This window comes from Aulonocara sp. 'chitande type north' Nkhata Bay, linkage group LG10, assembly GCF_057382095.1.
Source record: "Aulonocara sp. 'chitande type north' Nkhata Bay isolate Kocher_YH1m ecotype deep benthic linkage group LG10, A_spYH_male_GT1.1, whole genome shotgun sequence".
NCBI classification, from domain to species: domain Eukaryota; kingdom Metazoa; phylum Chordata; class Actinopteri; order Cichliformes; family Cichlidae; genus Aulonocara; species Aulonocara sp. 'chitande type north' Nkhata Bay.
This window is the reverse complement of record NC_141353.1, coordinates 2,282,041-2,302,836: the sequence shown is the minus strand read 5'-3', so window position 1 is coordinate 2,302,836 and position 20,796 is coordinate 2,282,041. Positions and strand designations below refer to the sequence as shown.

General features: G+C 42.0%; 1 protein-coding gene across 1 annotated transcript; it reads left to right on the top strand.

Annotated features, from left to right (window-relative positions):
* Nucleotides 1-19,991, top strand: lg10h21orf91 (linkage group 10 C21orf91 homolog). Its single transcript, XM_086307772.1, has 5 exons — nucleotides 1-157; nucleotides 3,370-3,503; nucleotides 15,796-16,293; nucleotides 16,958-17,020; nucleotides 17,861-19,991. The coding sequence occupies exons 2-5, from the start codon at nucleotides 3,377-3,379 to the stop codon at nucleotides 18,028-18,030; spliced, it is 858 nt and encodes a 285-aa protein (XP_086163898.1). The 5' UTR covers nucleotides 1-157; nucleotides 3,370-3,376; the 3' UTR covers nucleotides 18,031-19,991.
* Nucleotides 19,992-20,796: the final 805 nt, after the last annotated feature.

Sequence of the window (20,796 nt, the reverse complement as noted above, 5' to 3'; positions counted from 1 at the left end):
TTCCGCGGAGGGGGGGTTTAGAGGTTCCTGTAGCTTCTCTGGATTTGCCGTGACGCGCAGCCTCGTCCTGTGTTTGGGTGCTTTACTCGGGTATAGGAGAACCGTGGAGTACACATAAACTAGGACTAGCTGTCCGGAGCGGATCTTGAAGATCAAGGTGAGTTTCACAAAAGTGGAGTCCTAAAATAGTGGCGGTGTTGTCGTTAAAATGAGTCCATCGGTGTTTAACAACGCCAAATAACGGTCACGAATCAGCCAGACTGAAGTACTCGGAGGATGCCAGTGTGCTGCTAGCTTAACTTCTTGTTAGCAGGAATTTGTTAAACGGTACTTAAAAGGTCGCTCGGGTTACTTTGAGCTGCCAGCATTTGAGGTAGCATTCTGCAGGCCGTTTAAACTACCGACGGAAAGAAAAATGGGCATTGGTGAAGGTTAACTGTGCTTCCAACAGACTGGAAAGTTCAGGTAGAAAACCATTGGCTATTCTGTTGATTCACAGCTGAAGGTCTGCTAATGGTCTTAATCCTGTGTTAGCGTTAGAAATTTAACGTAGTGAACTGGGAGTGCTTGTAGATGTACGTATAATTTTTTGGTTATATGACATGTTAATTATAAAACTCAAAGTTTTAGATGTTTTTGTGTGTGTTGTCTACTGGGATTGGTGTTGTTAACGTTGCTTAGCTTGTTTTCTGTCCTTGATTAATATTTACGTCGTGTTACGACACACGGAGACAAATAGAACAAACAATAGGGTTTCTTTTAGGTTATTTACAAAACATTTTAAATGATTCCAGCTCTACTGGATGATCATATATGTTGTTGCATGTTCTCAGATCAGTTGTTGAGTGAATCCCGCTATCTCGTCCAGTTGTAAAATGTATTTACTGTGTGGAGACAAACCCCATAATAACTAAAATATTCAGTGCAGAGATCCAAAGGCACAGTAATAATCATTCACTCTTTTTGTCTGATGTTGTGCCAAAAAGTAATTGCCAGTATTTAAACCGAGTATATCACCTACAACAACATAGGTTATTGAATAATGTCCTCGAACAACATTCCTGTCAGAAGGTAGAAGCTGCGATCAGTTTTTGGTGAAAGGACTTTTAACAGCTCTATAAATCAATTTTAAATGGCAAAAAAGGGGACTGGATTCATTGTCAAAGGAGCTTGCAAAGAAAAGCGTCTGGACTTCTTTAAGTTGCTTGAAAACGTTTCACCTCTAATCCGAGAAGCTTCTTCAGTTCTAGGGTCAAATGGTGGAAAGTCCCAGATATAAACCTAGTGGGAGTGACCCCCCACAGAGGGACAAAAGGACCCCCTGATGATCCTCTAATCGCCTGAGCCAAGGTGTGAAATTGGGTGTGGGACCCAATCAGCCAGAGTTTCGGGTATGTTCATTGTGAAACCTGTGTCGTAAACCCCCGCCTCTGTTCAAAGATGGTCGCTCACAGTGGACATAGATGGCTTCTTTCTTTCTATGTCCACTGTGAGCGACCATCTTTGAACAGAGGCGGGGTTTACGACACCAACTCTCTGCCATCTATAATCCAGTTTTGAGATCCCTTCCCAGACGCCTTAACGCCCACTCACATCCTGGGCCATCTGACCTCAGGAATTCGCATGATAAGGTGGGACCAGGTTTCACAATGAACACACCCGAAACTCTGGCTGATTGGGACCCACACCCAGTTTCACACCTTGGCTCAGGCGATTAGAGGATCATCAGGGGGTCCTTTTGTCCCTCTGTGGGGGGAAACTCCCACTAGGTTTATATCTGGGACTCTCCACCATTTGACCTTAGAACTGAAGAAGCTTCTCGGATGAGAGGTGAAACGTCTTCAAGCAACTTAAAGAAGTCCAGACGCTTTTCTTTGCAAGCTCCTTTGACCACGATGACCTGGATGACTGAGAACCTTCACAGACAGACTGGATTCATTGTAATGTAGCGCACAGAGTAGGTACAACAATGCAGATCCAATACAGGTACGAAAGACCCCCCCCCCCCCCCCCCCCCCCCCACATGCATACATCATTATTAGCTTTTTTCACAGACTTATTGTAATGTTCGTTGAGCTATGCTTGTTATATCTTCAGACAGAGAATCCACAAATTCTTTGAATTCTGAAGCTGAAATTAGTGGCTACAACTCAGACAATAGAAGAAATATGAAAAAGAGCCTTTGTTTTTGTCTTGAGTTTTGTTGGATTTCTTATGAAATCAAACCTGCCAGTGGGAGAAGTTTTCTTCCACTCTGTCACTGTATTCATGATGTCCTGATTACATGATCCAGAACGTAATCATTGTTGTTATTACTTCTGTCCAGCAGAGGTTTTAAATAGAGCTTATAGTGCAGTCAGAAATCCTCTCCTTTAAAAGGAGCTGAGAAAGCTCAGCATAAGATTGCGCAGTCTTGGCAAAGGCCTTGACTTTCCATGCTCTGGCTAAATGTTACTAGGTGTGGAGGCCTTAGTCTTGGGGCATTGCAGAGCTGAAAGCTGAAAGCTCTCTGCCTGGAGTTTTCCCGTTGAGACCTACAGACAAGAAGGGGTGAAACACGTCTGGTGGCCAGAGCTCTGTCAGCATTGTTTGTTGGGGCTCTTTTTTTTTTTCTTCAATCAAACCAAGTGAACTAATCTAAGAGAGCCAGGTCCCTCCTCTGGTAGCAGCTGACAAACGAGCGTACCAACAAGACCAAACAAACTGTGACCAATGAGACTAAAGTTAATTTAGATAATGTTACAAAATAACTGTGCAAAAAATGCCCGGTGGTGTTTCAAGATGGTTACTAATTGGCAAGTTTGTTGTTTTGCTTCTGTTCTTTGTTTTTTTTCCCAAGAGGAAGTTTTCAGTCACCTAATGGAGTACTTGTAATTTTGAGTAAAGTTACTGAACATCAGTCTAAACAACTGCAAAGAAAGGATTGGGTAGTGTACATTACTTGCTTGTGTTCATTGTTATATGTGTTTCTAGAGTGTCCTGACATATTTCCCACTGAGACAACAGTTGTTTTAAGACCGGGGCATTAATGTTTGTATTGTTGGTTCAGTGTGGAGGGGTTGGAGCATGTTCACACAGTGTTAAGAGAGTGACTGGCATTTTTAATCTAGCACTTCAGTGATCACATGACCATTTTATCATTTTGGGTCATCATTTTTCTATCATCAACTAAAGATGTATTAAAAAGGACACTGTCCCTTTTACTGTATCTGCACCAAAAATAGTTTAGACCCCCAAAAAAACCGTTCCTCCCGACCAAAAAGTACATTTTTAATAAGTTTATATGAAAGTGTGACCTAATTACTAAGAAATACACTTAGAGGTTGTGCATGCTAACCGTGTTATCTGTCACTGATTGTTTGAACACAGGCACACTATGGATGAAGAGGAACAGTTTGTTAACATTGATCTGAATGATGACAATATCTGCAGCGTCTGTAAGCTAGAGACAGAAACGGGGACCTTGTCTTTCTGCCACGTCTGCTTTGAACTCAGCATTGAAGGTAAGGCTGTGGGCTGCTTGCGTGTTCACCAACAAAGTGCTATGGGGGGAAAAGAAAAGAGCTGCCTGCTTTTTTCAAAAAAACATTTTTAAGTGTGACCTTTTCTTAATTGCCACACACTGTCTGTCTGATGGGATTCTGAATTTGCCTTTGTCTTAATGTCCAGCAATTTCAGAGCTTTTATCAACAGGCATGAATATATCAGTGCTGCTCTTAGTTTCTAAGACGTTTTGGATTATGTAGAATCATCCAGATTCTTCTGCGGTCATCACTTCCCATCATGGCAAATATGCCTGCACCAGTTGTTGCGATAAAGTCTGAGAGCCTTTCAGTTTTTCATCGGTTTGATGTCTTATAGGATTGCCTGTCACAGTCGCTTCTTTTATCCTCTCTAGAAACAATGTATAAGCTACATGTGCAGGGTAATGGGACTGCACGACCGAAGCCCTAAGTATGGCAGGCTGCCGTGATTCTCCCGTTTGATGTGCCACTCCAACTCAAGAGCATGTGTTTGAAGTTTTTTCATGTCTTAATTAATGAGTGGCCTATTTGAGGAAGAATAGGGAATCAAAAGGGATTGGACATGCCTCTCATTTGGCACTCGTCTCACAGATGCACAAAGGCTCTTGTTGAAGTGTGTGTATATTTTTTATCTACATATATTGTGATTGTGTATGATGTGTTAAACAGCTATAGAGGATTCTGGGAACTGCCCGAGTGCTTCTAGGATGGTATATCATTTTGAGATGGGCTGGATTGTTTTGCTCACTTAGGCTGTCTTTGCATATTCTATTTCAGGATGTTGAGTCCAAGTACTAAAAGTCTATCCCCAAATCTGAGGTGTCCTTTGGCACTGGATGTGTCAGAAAAAACCCCTCTCAGATTCAGTTTTTTGGGGTGCAAGTTTTGACATCAGCACGTGTAGCATTGAAATGGCTGTTATGTAACTGTCGGATATGCTGGGAGAAAAGGTAGAGTTTGCAGACAAGCACGTGTTTCTGGTGCAGCTAAGCATATCATTGGTCAGAGAAAAGCCTGCCAAGCTTCATGTGGCCACTTTCGGCATGGCTGATTGGAAACTAAAGCCTAGCCATGTGCTCGCTGACTGCTCATGTAGACTTAATAGCCATAGCTCCCATTCATCCTGCGCCACTGTTTGTTAAAAGAGAAGAAGCAAGGCTACAATTTACTCAACGGCAAATCTGTTAACTCTGATAAACATGAGTCTATATACACCTTCATAGTGGTGTTTATCTCTTTTATACACACACACACACACACACACACACACACACACACACACACACACACACACACCCCAGAGCCCTTGTGTCCCAGGTCACATCAGGTCACATCATGCTATCACTATCATTCATTGGCTCATTCATGTTGGCTCTGAATATTCAATAAACAGCAGAGTCAGAATTATTTGTTTTTGTTTGTTTATTTATTTACTTTTTTGTGTTAGATAGAGGCCACTTTGTATGTATTACTTTCTACATGAACAGAATATTAACAGAATTATCAAGTAAATTTATTGGTGTGGTTCAAGAAAATGCCATCACCCCAAAGAGCTTTTTTTTAAAAAAAATTTTTATTTTATGAACAAAAATAAGTGTTTTCTACAGGCCACACAGCAGGCAGACTTGTAGCTGGCTGAAACTAAATGGTGACAAATGCTGGTTTCAGATGTAGATGGATAGAGATCAAGTCTTTCTGTGTCAAAAATGATATTTTTAGACCAGGTGATTGTGTGAAGATGAGCCACCACATGCACAGTCCAATTGCATCTAAGGAGAAGGGTTTATTTTTTACTTAAACGCACCACATTTGGAGAAGACTGATTTGGTACTGCACTTTTGCAAAGCTGAGTGACCATTAGGGTACACGTGACCCGAAGAATGCTGAAATTTTTCCACAATATTCTAATTTTTTTTTTTTAACATTTTGACCACAGCTGAACATTTTTGTAAAATCAATCAAGTTGCCCTTTTTTTCTGCAGATGTTTTTATTTAAAAAAAATAATGTTTCACTGCACAGTGTGGTGGTGACACTCACCACAACTTGACACTGCCACATTGTAGCTAAGCAGTAGCAAAAGAATCCACTATGAGTTACACTCAAGTATTCTTTTCAGTCCACATCCTCCCACAGATGTGATTACAGATACGCATGAAGTGGTGTTGTTCAGACATGTCCGGCAGCTGCTGACATGCAGAGTATTCATGACTGTTGTTGGATAGTGTGCACCAACAAGTCAGTAATGTTGAAACTTTGTCATTTCCAGGCGTCAGTATATTGTGTTCCCTATTTAAAGGCACTTTTGTGCGGCGTTGTTTATCACCAAAATCGCCAATGGTAGCAGCGGGTGCAGATATAAATGTAAATCCTGTTTGTGGCTAAGACTTTGTTCACAGTTTAAAGTCAAATGAATGGACAGGAAGTGCAGTCTTTGTATCTCCAAGTAGCTGTTTCCTGAGGAAATCACTTTGGCCTGCATCTGCTTGTTCTATGAGAAAGCATCAAACAAAATTTTGTACGTATTTATATACTGCTCAACCTGTACTTAGGTTAACACGTCTTATTTACAGTGTTTCCTTTCCTTTTTCTTACTATACCATCTGAGCGGTATTCTATCCCTGAGCGTCAACACGTTGCAGCAGAGAACAAGGGGGTGACTGCAGTCCCACACCCAGAGCCAGCCAATTACTACTTATGTTCTGTGGAAGAGCTGTTTCATGTTAAAAGACTGTGCATATTTCAGAGGAAGTTTTATAATTAGGACATCTTTATAACCGCTCAGACTAACCTGTCAATAACCAAACCCAGAAATGCCAGTGATACCAAAGATTATAAGATGACTAAGAGAGCCAGAGGGAGGGCTGGGCCATATTATAGTGTTCACGATAATACCGGTACAATGTTAGGCAACGATAAGAAAATGAAATATCGCGATAAAATATGGGTAAAACGCACATGCGCAGTGCCTTTGTTTTCATACGCACATGGCCGATTGTTGAGTGAAACGGATGAACCAGAATTGGTTTGTAAAAATGGTGCAGCTTCAGTGATGTGGAACTGGTTTGGTGTTTGTCCGTCAGATACACAACAAAGCACTTTTCTTTTTTTTTTAAATTTTTTTTTTTTTTTTTGTACAACATGCAAGCGGGCCATCGTTATTGCCGTATTTGTTGGACTAAGGTGCTCGTTAATCTGGGAGTAATCTGGGCCCTAAACTCCGTTCTCTTAGGGTCCCAAAGTCAAACGAGCATCACTGAGAGTTAAAAACTGTCTAAATTCTTTCATCTTTAATAAAACGATCAGCATTGCTGCTTTACCAGGTGAAACTATGAAGTTTAACATCCAGGCATCCATGAAAACAGAATTTATTACATTTAACGGAGTTAGAAGTTAGCAGGAAGCTAGCGGAAGTTAGCTCGCTAGTTTCGCTAGTTACCTAAGCATGATATAGCATGTTCTGAGAGATTTCTGAAAACATTCAAACGTACAGCTCTGCTATCACTTCCAACATAAATGAAGACAGGAAACTAAACAGCAGTGACGTTTGTAGGGTTACTGAAGTTGGGCTAGCTGCTATATAATGATGTGCTACGTGATCGCTAGCTACACAGCTATGTTAGCATAACATAAACAGTGAAGCTGGAGGATGAACGCCAACCTTTTTCCCCTCGAAAAAAGTTAACGTGAGGGTTCCTGGTGGTTAGGGACAAATGCAATCGCATGGCAGGATGCTGTAAACGGACCAAACTTCAGTCAGGAGAACAACTGAGATAATCCATCCACAATGCGAGGTTAGTCATTAATATACTGCAACAACATGGGAATAGAGCAGCTGCCAGAGAATTCAACATTAATGAATCAATGGTACAGAAGTGGAGGAAGCAAGAAGAATGAGTTGAGGAAAGTTTGATTTATCTGACTGTTTTGCTTAATGTGCCTTATAATCCTGTGCACCTTATGGTCCGAAAAATATATATTATCGTCAGTTATATGTTATCGCAAATTTTCAAATATATATTGTGATAAATATTTTTGGCCATATCGCCCTGCTCGAGCCAGAGGTCCCTTTCAGTTGTGGCATACTGGTATAAATGTTGGTTTGGTCGTCAGATGTCTATTCTAATTTTAATTACACAACTAATTATTATCACATGTGATCTCTAAAGGACCACATTAAAGGAGCAGAGTACCTTTGGCTGTTATGGTATCGCACACTTTCTATTAATATATTGTGCAAGCTGTGATCTGTAAATACCTGAGAGAACTGACAAAAGGTGGATAGGTGAATATTTTCTATCCAGCCCCCATCACAGACGGTTTCTTGTTATTGGACTCCTGTGGCTCCGTGTCAGACGATCAGTCTGCTGAACCGTCACGTTCAGCTGGAACCCAGAACCATTTCTTTATTTTTTCTTATATAATTCTGAGTGTATTCAAGTCGGGTGTTATTATTATACCAGACTTTATTAGGGCTTGGAATGAATAAAGATCAAATTCCTACACCGAAAGGCTGGAATATATTAGACGGTGCTGATTCTGACTGCAGCATGCTTCTATAAACGGCTCATTTATTGTGGGTGAACTCTTCACCCTGGGGTGTATTGAGAGGCCCAATTATGTTGCAGCCTGTGGTAGCTGTTTGATTGAACACAGCTGGGGTCCAGATATTTGCTGAACCCACGGCGTGGTCTACTAGTTTTGTACTAATACATGGGTTTGAATGAACAGGCTCTTTTTAAATCAGAATCAGAATCAGAAAGGGTTTTATTGCCAAATGTTGATCGGGTTTACAACATTAGGAAATTGCTGCGGTGCTTCAGTGCAAACATACTGTTATAAATACTGTTATAAATTAAGCTTAAATAGACATGAAAATAAAAATGAGAATAAGAATTAAAAGTGCTAAGTAGATAGATAGATATATACATATCTATCTATCTGAGTGCAGGTGGTGATCAGTGCCAAACATGGAATGATGCAGTGAACACAGCGTAGGGTCATGTGTTAGTGGTGGGAACAGTCATACGTTTATTGTTCATGTGTCCAACAGCAGAGGGGAAGAAACTGTTCTTATGGCGAGAGGTTCTGGTGCGAATGGACCGGAGCCTCCTGCCTGAGGGGAGCAGGTCAAACAGACTGTGTCCAGGGTGAGAAGGGTCAGCTGAGATCCGAGCTGCACGCCCCAGTGTCCTGGAGGTGTACAGGTCCTGCAGAGATGGGAGTCTGCAGCCAATCACCTTCTCAGCAGAGCGCACAACACGCTGCAGTCTCTGTTTGTCCCTGATAGTGGCTCCAGCGTACCACACGGTGATGGAGGAGGTGAGGATGGACTCGATGATTGCGGTGTAGAATTGCATCATCGTCCGTGTTGGCAGGTTGAATTTCTTCAGCTGCCTCAGGAAGTACATCCTCTGCTGGGCTTTCTTAATGACGGAGGTGATGGTGGGCTCCCACTTCAGGTCCTGGGTGATGGTGGTACCCAGGAAGCGGAATGAGTCCACAGAGGTGATGGGGGTGTCAGTCAGGATGATGGGGGGAGTGGAGCTGTGTGCTTCCTGAAGGCCACAATAATCTCCACTGTCTTCTGGGCATTCAGCACCAGGTTGTTGTGGCTGCACCAGGACACCAGACGTTCAACCTCCCTCCTGTAGGCAGACTCATCCCCGTCCGAGATGAGTCCGATAACGGTGGTGTCATCTGCGAACTTGATTAGCTTGACAGACTGGTGGGTGGAGGTGCAGCAGTTAGTATACAGGGAGAAGAGCAGGGGAGAAAGAACACAGCCCTGAGGGGAGCCGGTGCTGATGGTCCGGGAGTCCGAGACATTCTTTCCCAGCCTCACGTGCTGTTTCCTGTCCGTCAGGAAGTCAGTGATCCACCGGCAGATGGGATCAGGCACATTCATCTGGGAAAGCTTGCCTCGGAGATGGTCTGGAAGGATGGTGTTGAAGGCAGAGCTGAAGTCCACAAACAGGATCCTGGCATAGGTTCCTGGGGAGTCCAGATGCTGCAGGATGAAGTGTAGGGCCATGTTGATGGCGTCATCTACAGACCTGTTGGCTCTGTATGCAAACTGCAGGGGGTCCAGGAGGGGGGCCGTGAGGGTCTTGAGATAGGAGAGAACCAGGCGCTCAAAAGACTTCATGACCACAGATGTCAGAGCCACGGGTCTGTAGTCATTTAGTCCAGTGATCCTAGGTTTCTTGGGGACAGGGATTATGGTAGAGGACTTGAAGCAGGCAGGCACATGACATGCCTGCAGTGAGGAGTTGAAAATGCCAGAAAACACTGGGGCCAGCTCGTTTGCACAGTGTCTGAGGGTGGCAGGAGACACGCCGTCTGGGCCGGGAGCTTTCCGAGCATTCAGACTCTTAAACTGCTTCCTCACATCTGCTTCATGAATATGAAGAGTTGTGGTGGGAGGAGGTGGTGTGAAATCCTCTTTTGTGTGGGGTGAGGAGGGGGGTGTTGTAGGTGAAGTGTTTGAAGGTGGTGATGGCTCTATGGAGGGGGGAGAGGTGGGGGAATTAGTGTCCAAAGTGTCTCTATTGTTGGGGCCGTTGGAGGTGTGAAGGCTGCCTGATGGCTCGTCTAAACGGCAGTAGAAGTCGTTAAGGGTGTTGGCCAAGAGCAAGTCATCAGTGGAGTGGGGGGGGTTTTAGGCTTGTAGTTTGTGATATTCCTAAAACCTTTCCACACAGAGGCCGAGTCATTCTCTGAGATCTGCTGCTGCATCTTCTCAGAGTGCTGATGTTTAGCAATGTCCACTTCTTTAGTGAACCTGTACTTGGCCTCTCTGTAGCAGTCCCTGTCTCCGCTTCTGAACGCCTTTCTCTTTTCCAGCCACAGCTTTTTGAGTTTAGGAGTAAACCAGGGTTTGTCATTGTTATAACTCACCCTGGTGCGTGATGGCACGATGCTGTCCTCACAGAAGTGGATATAGGAGGTGACAGTGTCCGTAAACTCGTCCAAGCTGTTAGAAGCAGCCTTCATTGTGTCCCAGTCTGTAGACTCCAAACACGTGCGAAGCTCCTCCACAGCCTCGTTGCTCCACAGTTTTTTGGTCCTCACGACAGGTTTGGAGAGCTTCAGCCTCTGTCTGTACGCAGGGATTAGGTGGCCTTAAGTCTCCTTTAGCCTGACATAAATTGCCTCATGGTGTTTAAACCAGCACATTTCTGTAGTATGAATAAGTAACTCTGATCTTTCTCCACCTTGTGTGGTGTGCATGTAAGGTATAATCCTCGTTTCAGCCACAGTTAACAGACAGTGCTTTAAAAATGATAGAAAATAGTGTACATGGGCCATTATTAGGGCTGCCACAAACCATTATTTTGATAGTCGACTAGTCACCGATTATTTTTGCGATTAGTCGACTAATCAGATCATCATCCATTGGACGTAAAACGTACAGCTTATTGCACCAGCAGCATCTGCTCTTATATAACTATCATTAGCTTACAGCTTTAAGTGTTTAAGGTATGTGCTAACTAAAAATAAAGACAAGATGATAGTTTATTAAATTTTAATGAAATTTGCAGATTGTTTCGGTGAAGTTTAATAAACTCCTTGCTATCTAAAATATAACAGGACACCGGAGTAAATTCTCGAGCATCTCACACTTCTGATAATCAGCTGTCTGCTTGACGTTTATTCAGCTGTGCAAAAACTATAACTTTAATCTCAGCCAAACCGATTTACTCAGGAACAAATAAAATACTAAAAAAGCCAAACAATAACATTTTTAAGTTATCTAAGTGACTCATATATCATGTTTAACCTGAGTAGCGAAAGACGGCGGTGGGTTTGAAACCGATTTGCCGGGAGTCCGGTGTTCTCACGGCTCTAGTGAGCGTTAAACCCTGGCTAGCTATCGAGCTAGTGGGTAACAGACGTCTCCGAAAATGTCGGAGCGCTTTTGAAAATATGTGGCGTCTTGATAAACTGAGCAGATATTTGAGGTTTACACAGCTACATTCTCGCCTAAAAATATGTTAGCCATTATGCTTATGTTGTTAAACAAATTAATCAGCATTTGTCATGCATCAATATCCTTTTCCATGAACAGTTTGTTCTTTATTTTCTGGAATCCGAGTACTTGTTAAACGTGGAGTTTGTGTTTGAATGTATGATTGTTAGTTCACAACAGTGTCTGCATAAACATAGTTTAGGCATAAGAAATGTTGCTCTCCCTGCCACTCACTGTACTGTGTGCACAGTGTGACTGTAAGCCTCAGGGTAAAAGAGACACGCCTTGAACAGAAGCATTCCTGATCTATATTTAGTTGATTTATATTAATAATAATAATAATAATAATAATAATAACGGTAATGAACAAGGTCACATTGTGCTGTAGTCTGTTTTTCAACGTTGGCAACAAAACACACAAAATAAATAAGTCTTTTAAACATGTTTGGATCATGTGCAACTTCCTTACTGTTTTGTTTTTCTGATCAAATTCTAAGTTTGTTTGTTGTTGGTTTTTTTTGGGTTTTTTTAATGGCCGCCATACTTGTGGAAATAGAGTTGTGCGCATGAGTGCTTGTAGGTTTCTGTAATCGTATCTGTGTCTTCCAGGCTGAAACAGTTGCTGTTGTTTCGGTTAGATGGGGTTTCCTGCACCTGTGATGGCAGCTAGTCTGTAGGAAGCACTGCAGGACATCTGTAGTGGTTAACATGTAGTCTGAGTTCACGAGTCATTGAGTTCGTTGTTGTTGCCGTGTGCAGCTGCTGACAACACGTTCTCCTAAGCAGTGGCATGCAGCTCTTATTGACACCTCACCATCAGTGACCTGTGTGCCGCTGTCTCCATGCCAACTCCCAACACGTTATTAAAGTGTGTCAAGGATTGAGTGGGCAGGCGGCTCAGAAGTTTGATGAAACAGACATTACTAATATATCACATACTATCCGTATAATGTTCTGCAAACATATATCATTGAGTTTTCTTTCCCTGATGGAAACCACAAGAACAAATCTGTAAGTGCAGGTCAGAGTTCAGTTTGGCCAAAACGTTTGCCGCTAAAAGAAGCTGGCCTGTCAAACAGAGGAAGTAATATCTCTGTGGTTTTGTCTTGTTCCCCAACTTTTCTGAATGCTTGTTTTCCTTGTGACTAAAACCTTGTGATTTAGTTGTAAAGTGTTTGAGTTCTACTGAAACGTAATCCTTGTCTTAAAGGAAACTCTTTCCCACCTGCCTGAAGTCTGATTATTTGATTTTAATGAAACAAGCTACCTGAGTTCTGATTCGGGTGTGGGTCTGAATTGCCTGATTCTACTTTTGTATAATTATTTGTAGGCAGGGATTACTGATTACAGGCCTGGATTTGTTCATTAAACTTCAGCTTGCGTTTGTGCTTTTGTCTACGACAGTTTAACTTCACCCCTTCCCAGACGAGCAGACCAAAACAAGTCCATTGGTCATCAGTGTGACTAATGTCTCTGGATGTCACAGCCTAACAATGTTGAATCACCTCCAGTGAATAGTCTGTGTGTGCCTGTGGCTGTGTGTGCAGCCATGAAAGACAGTAGCGCTAAGCTGCTTAGCTGGTGTGAGGTCTTTTGCTGGTGGTGCACGGCCCTGGTTGTGTGCCAATGATTTTTCTGCTGGCAAGTGGTAGTCACTGTTTTTGTGGACATCCAAAGGCTAAGACTGATCAGATAAATCCATGGCTGTGTGACTGGCACAAAGTTCTGTGTCTGAAGAGTCATTGACTATTTGTTAGACAATTATTCACGCACTCGCACGACTCAAAACTCTGATAATATTTGGTTCCCTCATAAGACTAATCCATTGCAAACATCTGACTTTTTAGGCACTCGGTGTCAAAACCGAACTACGCTGAAGCTAAGAATAGATTTGTGCCACACAGTTGTGTAATGGTCTAAAACCTTCCTATGTGCTAAGGCATTTAAGGTCTATTAATGCAGTCTGTCCCAAATTAGGGATGAACTATTTGATGTGATTCCACAAGGTTACAAAACAGAAGCTTTCAAAAGATACCAAAAGCACTGCCTACAAACAAATTTGTGCAGAAAAATATTTTTGTCTTCCTTTTCATGTGAGCTGCTTCTATTTTATATAACTCTAGGCAGAAAACTGACTTTTACAATTCATACAACATGCAGCCTCAAACCACTAAAACCAAAATTCTCTTGGTAAATTTTCAGCCAGCATGCTTTATGTCTGTCTTTGCACAACTTTGCTTACTGTCTCTGCTTTTATACATAAAGTTTCCTTTTCTCATGTTAGTTTTGCTAGTTGTTGTTGTTGTTGTTGTTGTTGTTGTTGTTGTTCTCAAAGCCAGTTTTTACAATGACAAATAACTCAACTCTCTGTGTTGACTTCATTAATATTTTCTCTCCATTTCAGTCATTAACATCAGTATGGGTTCTCTTCTTACTTAGACTAAGTGGAATTTGTTGAACCAGCATCTGTGTGTGTGTGTGTGTGTGTGTGTGTGTGTGTGTGTGTGTGTGTGTGTGTGTGTGTGTGTGTGTGTGTGTGTGTGTGTGTGTGTAACTTTAGAGCAGCCCTGCACTACAAACGCCAAACATGAGGCTTATGAGTGAGTGTGTCTGCTGTGGTCGTGTCGTGTAGTGAAAACAGTGACCTGGCTGCTGGTAAAGTGCAGAGAGGCGCTTGTGAGGTAAATGTCTCTGTGTGAGCTTCTAAATCGAGATGAACAACAGTGACTAATCTCCTCACCTCAGACTCCAGCACATATGCCTGTCTACTGAGAAATAGAGGCTGTAAGAAGAAGGTCACCTCTCCATCTCTCTAAAACACACACAAACACACACACACACACACACACACACACACACACACACACACACACACACACACTGTGTTAACGCTTTCTCTTTCACCGTCAGCCTCCCATTGTTTATAAAGCCACACTCAGAGGTTATTACAGTTGTGTTCTACTTATTTGGAGTAATTTCCTGTTACATGCAAAACTGAGCACAGTGTGACCCTCTTTTAATTTTTGGATCCATGAAACATTACATTTTATGTGTAAAGGTAACCACAAGGAATGCAGAATTAATTATTTTACACCAGGGAATGCATCTTTTTAGTCTCTTTTTCAACAAGTGCTGTATTGTGCAGTTTTTCAAGCTAAAATGGGTTAAAGAAGCTAAAATGTAGTCACTGCTGGGTAGTGAAGTCATAAAAATATTGTTTGACAGAAGCAGGCACAGGTAAGTCTCATGAATTAATGTAAATGAAGTGCTGCTTCATATGGACAGAGAGACCAATTTCCTCTCATGAATCCTCCGGCTTTAAAAAAATGCTTTATATTTGCATTGAGACTGAGTTAAGCTATTATCCCTCCCATCTCGAGCTCTACTGGCTAATCCACTGAGCACTGAGCAGCTTTTACTGAGAGATTGTGGCAGGTCAGTCTGTCAGTTTTAGCTTGCTTTCATACTAGTTTACTTCTTACTTTTATTTGCTGTGGCAAGTTCAGTAGGTTATTAATCCAACAGAATATGGTATACATGCAACATGATTTAAGGCATAAGCTAAAATAGCAGTTACTCTGTCTTCTTGCATTAGCAGGAGGCAGAAAGAGCTTTCTGACAGTATTGTTTCTACTGCATGTGGTAGATTTGGTGTGTGTGTCTGTGTGTCTGTAAGCTTTTGAAGCAGTATGCGGTGGCTGCAATGAAGAAAAGCTGGCATGCTAACATTCTCAGAACTGAGGTTTTCACTGCAGCGTTTCCTGCTGCAGACAACGGACACTCTGCAACTTATTAATGTTAATAATTTAGCGTCCAGCCTAGCAGCCCCAGATCAGTGGCGTTTTACTGGCCTTCAGGGGGAAAAAGTCTCTTTATCTTTATAATTATTTTATATCTATAATAGTCTAAATCTGCAAAATAATGTGACTGAAGCCTTGAAATAAACACGATTCAGTACACATGCATGGGGTGGTTGGCTCACAGCAATAGAAAGTGGGACGGCTGCTGCAACACATTATATCAGACTAGTTAACAGTTCATGTTTCTTTTTTTCTTTTTTCTGTAGCTCTACTGTAAGTTTATTTAAGGGCAGCTTTTTCCCACTAAAGGTTTTTATGGTGGTTACAAGAACAAGCACTGCTGTTTCACATGCTAGGAAAACAGGTTTGTCTCCACTTCACCTGAGCTCACTCAATAACGGCTCTTCTTACAATAGAAGCTTTAGCTGACTGTCGTTTTGCACTGTGTCATTGCGTTTGTCGTCGTCTTATTGACTCCCTGCTTTGTCCGTGTGAATGCAGGTGTCTCCTCTGCTACCTTGTTGCACTCCAAGTCCCTGCGAGGCCACAGAGACTGCTTTGAGAAATGTCATCTCATCGCCAACCAGAAGCTGTCACGATCCAAGGTCTCCCGGAGTGCCTACGAGGGCATGAAGCTGGCCCTCAGCCAGAAACTGAACCGCATCATTCAGTACGCCCAGAACAAAGACTCTGTCTCCTCCAGTGGCCCGAACAGACGGGGGGCTAAGCTTCTGTGTTACGGCCAGCAAAATGACCGCAAGCTGCTCCCCCAGTCAGACGCCCAGGTGCCCCGCTACACGCCCTGCTGGGACACGGGCAAATCAACAGGGCCGGCTGACTACACGATGGGTATGCTGGAGCGCCACACAGCCGAGGAGCTAGGACTGCTGCAGGAGTCGCATTCTGACGTTTGGTCCAACGACAGCAGGAGAGGTCTTCACAGCCGGAAGCCATCAGGAGGACAGCAGCGCGCGCACCAGGGTCACAGCAGAGAAGAGTGTAAGCACATTTCTTCTTTTCACAAACAAACTTTAGCAGACTTTGGTTTTATCAAATTGGAGTTGAAGCAGTGGAACGTTTATGCTTTTCTTCTTCTTCTTCTTTTAAAAAAGAAAAATACATCTGTCAGCAGACAAGGAAAGCTGCTCTCGCCTCTCACATTATTCAGTTTTATCTTCAAAAACCTCAGCGTGTACAACAGCAGAACGTTTTTACTGTCCTTCATCTTCCTCTTAGCTGTGATCTCTCCAGAGAGAGGTTAATTTTCCTCTAACCTCGAGATAGGCTGTGTCCTTGGCTGCTTCACGTCTCATCTCCAGTAAAGCTGTTTATAACTACAGATCCTGCAGGATGTGACTCAGCCTGTTAGAGGCCAGCAGTTTTCAAATTCTCTGCTTATAAGTGAAAGATGACAGGCAGTTCACAGGTAGACTGTTTAAACTGTGGATATTTCCACAGGAGAACAGCATCACCCTCTGACACTTGAGATGGCACAGACCTTTGCAGTTATTTAAACAGAGCAAATGAAGTTTTAGTGCGTATTATTTACAATTTCTGACATCGACAAGTAGCACAAGTGTTGCAGCATGTTTAAAGTCTATTCTTATTCTAAATGACATCCACTGTGCTCACACACCATTAAAAGTGATCTCTTTTCTTTTAGTGACTGAAATGAGTGTGGATGAGCTCCATCAGCTAAATGCCCAGCTACTCCTGCAGATTCAGAGTAAGTGGTTTTTACTGATATCCTGATTGAACAGCTCCTTTCACAGAAGGCTCAGCAGTCATAGTCATCTATATTTTAAGCATTTTTAAAAACCTTTGCTTCAGTGTGAAATCCTCCTCTCTGATAAATCCCCACATGAGATTTTTGGTGCCCTCAGGAAAAAAGCTGCTCTAGTGAAAGGGTCTTTTTAATTCCCAGTCTGACTTTTAGCTCCCCGATTCAGAACATAATACTCAATAAATTAGTGCCTGAAATAGACTAAAAGGCTTCTGGTCAACACATCATCTCCTTGAATCCACTGCCGGCTCTGTTAGAGCCATTGTTTGCTGCTTATCTCAGCTTTCTTATCTCAAGAGGTCCAGCGCACCATGTGACCTCTGAGTGACCTATCACACAGCTGCTTAAATGAGCAGCTTAATCATTATTAAACTGTCATGTTATTTTTTTTCTTGATTCTTTTGGATGAGTAAAATTATCATTCTTCTTGCTGCCAAGAGGCAAATTACCTGAGCTAATGTGAGATATTGTCCTCCCAACGTCCTAGTGGGAGCGTGTCCTGCACATTTTTGTTCACCCTTTAAGAGCAGTCACTTCCACAAATGTACCCACAGCAGATGGGGATGTTAATTGCTCATGTTTAATAATTTGAAAGACTACATAAGCCCGCCCGCGACTTAATGATCTGCAGTGTGTGTGTGTGTGTGTGTGTGTGTGTGTGTGTGTGTGTGTGTGTGTGTGTGTGTGTGTGTGTGTGTGTGTGTGTGTGTGTGTGTGTGTGTGCGCGCCTTGTGAATAAAAATGCTGATCCCCTCTATCCACCCCTCCTCTCTCTCTTCACAGAGGTCTTTGAGGAGTTGACAGTTGCCGTGCAGGAGAAAGACTCGCTGGCATCTGAGCTGCACGTGCGTCACATTGCCATCGAACAGCTCTTTAAAAATTGCGCCAAGCTGCCCTGGCTGCACATTAGCAGGGCCGGGGTCAAGGCCAGCAGCAGCAGCACTGTGGAGTGAGGTGCTGGGAGGTGGCTTTTGATTGGCTGCTGGGAGGAAACAGACGACCACTTCAGACTGCAGAATGCAGAACGTGTAACCTGGAGGACACTAGAGCAACATTAAGGGCTGGACTGACATGGTGTTTGTTTTCATGGTTGGAGTGATGATGCGAGGTTTAAAGGTGATTTTCTGCTCTGAATTCCAGCCGAACCGAGTTCACATGAGATGTTAGCAGCAGGTAAAAAGCAGCACAGAGGTTCCTGGGACTGGATGAGGCTGTTTTTAATGGACAAGATCACGTTTTTAATTTCAAATATGTTATTATTTTCAAAGACTGAAAAACAGTTTTAAAATGTTCCAAACACATTTGTTATCATCGTACTTTTGTTTTAGTTTTCTGACACATTTCAGTTTTACAGTGGATTTTCCTTTCTTTTGTTTTGGATTCTGAGAGTTTGATTCTGTTTTTTGTTTGTTTGTTTTTTTGGATGATTTCAAATGAACAGTGACCGTCCCAATCATACTATAAGCCACTGCCAGCAGTTTGATTATTAATGTCATGGAAAGCCCCAACAAGTTAGCATCTACTGACAGTATTATGGGTTGAAATGTCTATTGTAAAGTTGACTACAGACTACGACCGTAACTGGCAAAGTTTCAAATAGTTATACGTGTCACTACAAGCAGTGGCAAGTACTTATATGTGTCTGCTTGCCACACTTATTCCAAATAAGACATTATGAAAAATGACTACGGGTCATTTCTCATCTGGAAATGTGCACGATGACACCAAGAGCATCAGTTTGTAAAAGACAAATCAGAGTATCTGAAATCCTAAAAGTGAAAACTTTTGATTTAATTCAGCTTCTGGGTTTATTGGAACTATTCTTGCTGACAGGATTTGCTCACTGTATAATACAAAGCTGTGTTTTTTGTTTTTTAACCATTGTGTATGAGAGGCTATGCACTGAATGGAAGTGAACAGGCTGCCAAACCAAAGTTTCTATTTGTTCTGTTTTGTGTGTGAATTACAAACGTTTGATTTTTGAACAGCTTTTGAAACAATTCGTTCCTGTGTGTATTCAGCGTATGTGTTCTTATTTATCTTCACTGTTACGTTGGCTTGCCCTCTCATGTGTTAAAGAGCTAAGTTGATGTCATAGCAACACATATGGGATAGTCTGCTGTACCCTGTGTCTCTGCAGGTCCCTAAACAAGTCAACGAGAGATGTAGAGACAGTTTTTGATTTAGTATGTTCTTCAGGACCCTATGCAAAGAAGGAGACAAATAAATGAGAAGCCTTATAAATATGAAATATATATTGATTATAGGTGTTTCAGGGCTCACAGAGCTACTCAAAATATAATAAGCTGGGAAAGGACAAGGTTAGAGTGATGTTTAGAAAAACTCAGCATTGTAAGTGTTGTGCGTTCTCTTTGTAAGAGATTAAATGTGTTTAGCCCATTTTGGGGTTTAAAAGACTTTATCTCCATTTTAAATTGTAGTCTTGGTTTTAGTTGGATACCTGTGTTCAGTGCTTGAGAGAGTGAATATTTAGATTCCTGGTCCTAAAGCTCAGTCCTTAAGTCTTTGGTTTTTGGGGTTTTTGTTATGTGTGTTTTGCTTGTGAATGCTGTGTTTTTGCGTGCTACAGAAACATGCCTGGGCTCGTGCCCCTGCTCAGCAGGAAACTCTAGCTGCCTGATTTTGATCTCTTGTTCTTTTTTTTGGTGGTTTTATGATCTTCTACTGTTACCATACCTGAAATACTTCCACTCTCTTTATTTAGACTGGACTGTTGATTTGTTCTCTGATTTTGAAAATCTCTGCATTTGTGGTATTTTTGTGATTTTTCTCTTTTATTTATTGTGTGCATTTTATGGATCTTACACAGATTAAGTGGTTTGTGCTTAAGTGACCATTTGTATATTTTGTTTTTGCAAAATAAAATAAAAACTATTTTTATTACATGCTAGAACATGGTATTGTTTTCTTCATTGTAGCCACTGCAGCATGGACAAAGAAAAGTTACGGCTGGGTTAATGATGGCTAGAGACTAATATATACACATAAGCTCTTAATGGCATTGGGTGAGAGATGAAGATGGATTTCCTCCGTTAAGATAAGATAAGATAAGATAGAACTTTATTAATCCCTCGGGTGGGTTCCTCTGGGAAATTCGACTTCCAAAAAGCACAGCAACGACCGAAGTTACAGAATTGTTATATATACACACACACACACACACACACACACACACACACACACACACATATATATATATATATATATATATATATATATATATATATATATATATATATATATATATATATATATATATATATAAATACAGAGACAAATATAAATAAAATATACAAAGGGAATAAATAGGAATAAAAATAAAAATACAAGTGAATTGCACATTTCAAGTATTGAGTCTATTGCACTGTTGACTATTTACAAAAAGTATTGCACAAGGTATTGCACAGTGAGGTGAAGAGGCACTACAGCTTAGTTGTTCCCCCCTCCTTTGTCCTCCTGTTTCCCCTCCCTCTCCCCTCCAGAGAGGAGTTAAACAGTCTGATGGCGTGTGGGACAAAGGAGTTTTTAAGTCTGTTAGTTCTTGTCTTGGGGAGAAGCAACCTGTCACTGAACAGACTCTTCTGGTTGTTAATGGCCGTGTGCAGAGGATGCCCAGCATTGTTCATAATGTCCATCAGTTTCTTTAATGTCCTTTTCTCTGCCACTGTCACCAGAGTGTCCAGCTTCATGCCGACCAC

Excerpts from the sequence above, each read along its gene's own strand:
- lg10h21orf91 (XM_086307772.1), top strand. The coding sequence starts at position 3,377 with ATGGATGAAGAGGAACAGTTTGTTAACATTGATCTGAATGATGACAAT. Across the intron at positions 3,504-15,795 it reads CTTTGAACTCAGCATTGAAG|GTGTCTCCTCTGCTACCTTG; the intron begins GTAAGGCTGTGG and ends GTGTGAATGCAG. Across the intron at positions 17,021-17,860 it reads GCTACTCCTGCAGATTCAGA|AGGTCTTTGAGGAGTTGACA; the intron begins GTAAGTGGTTTT and ends CTCTCTTCACAG.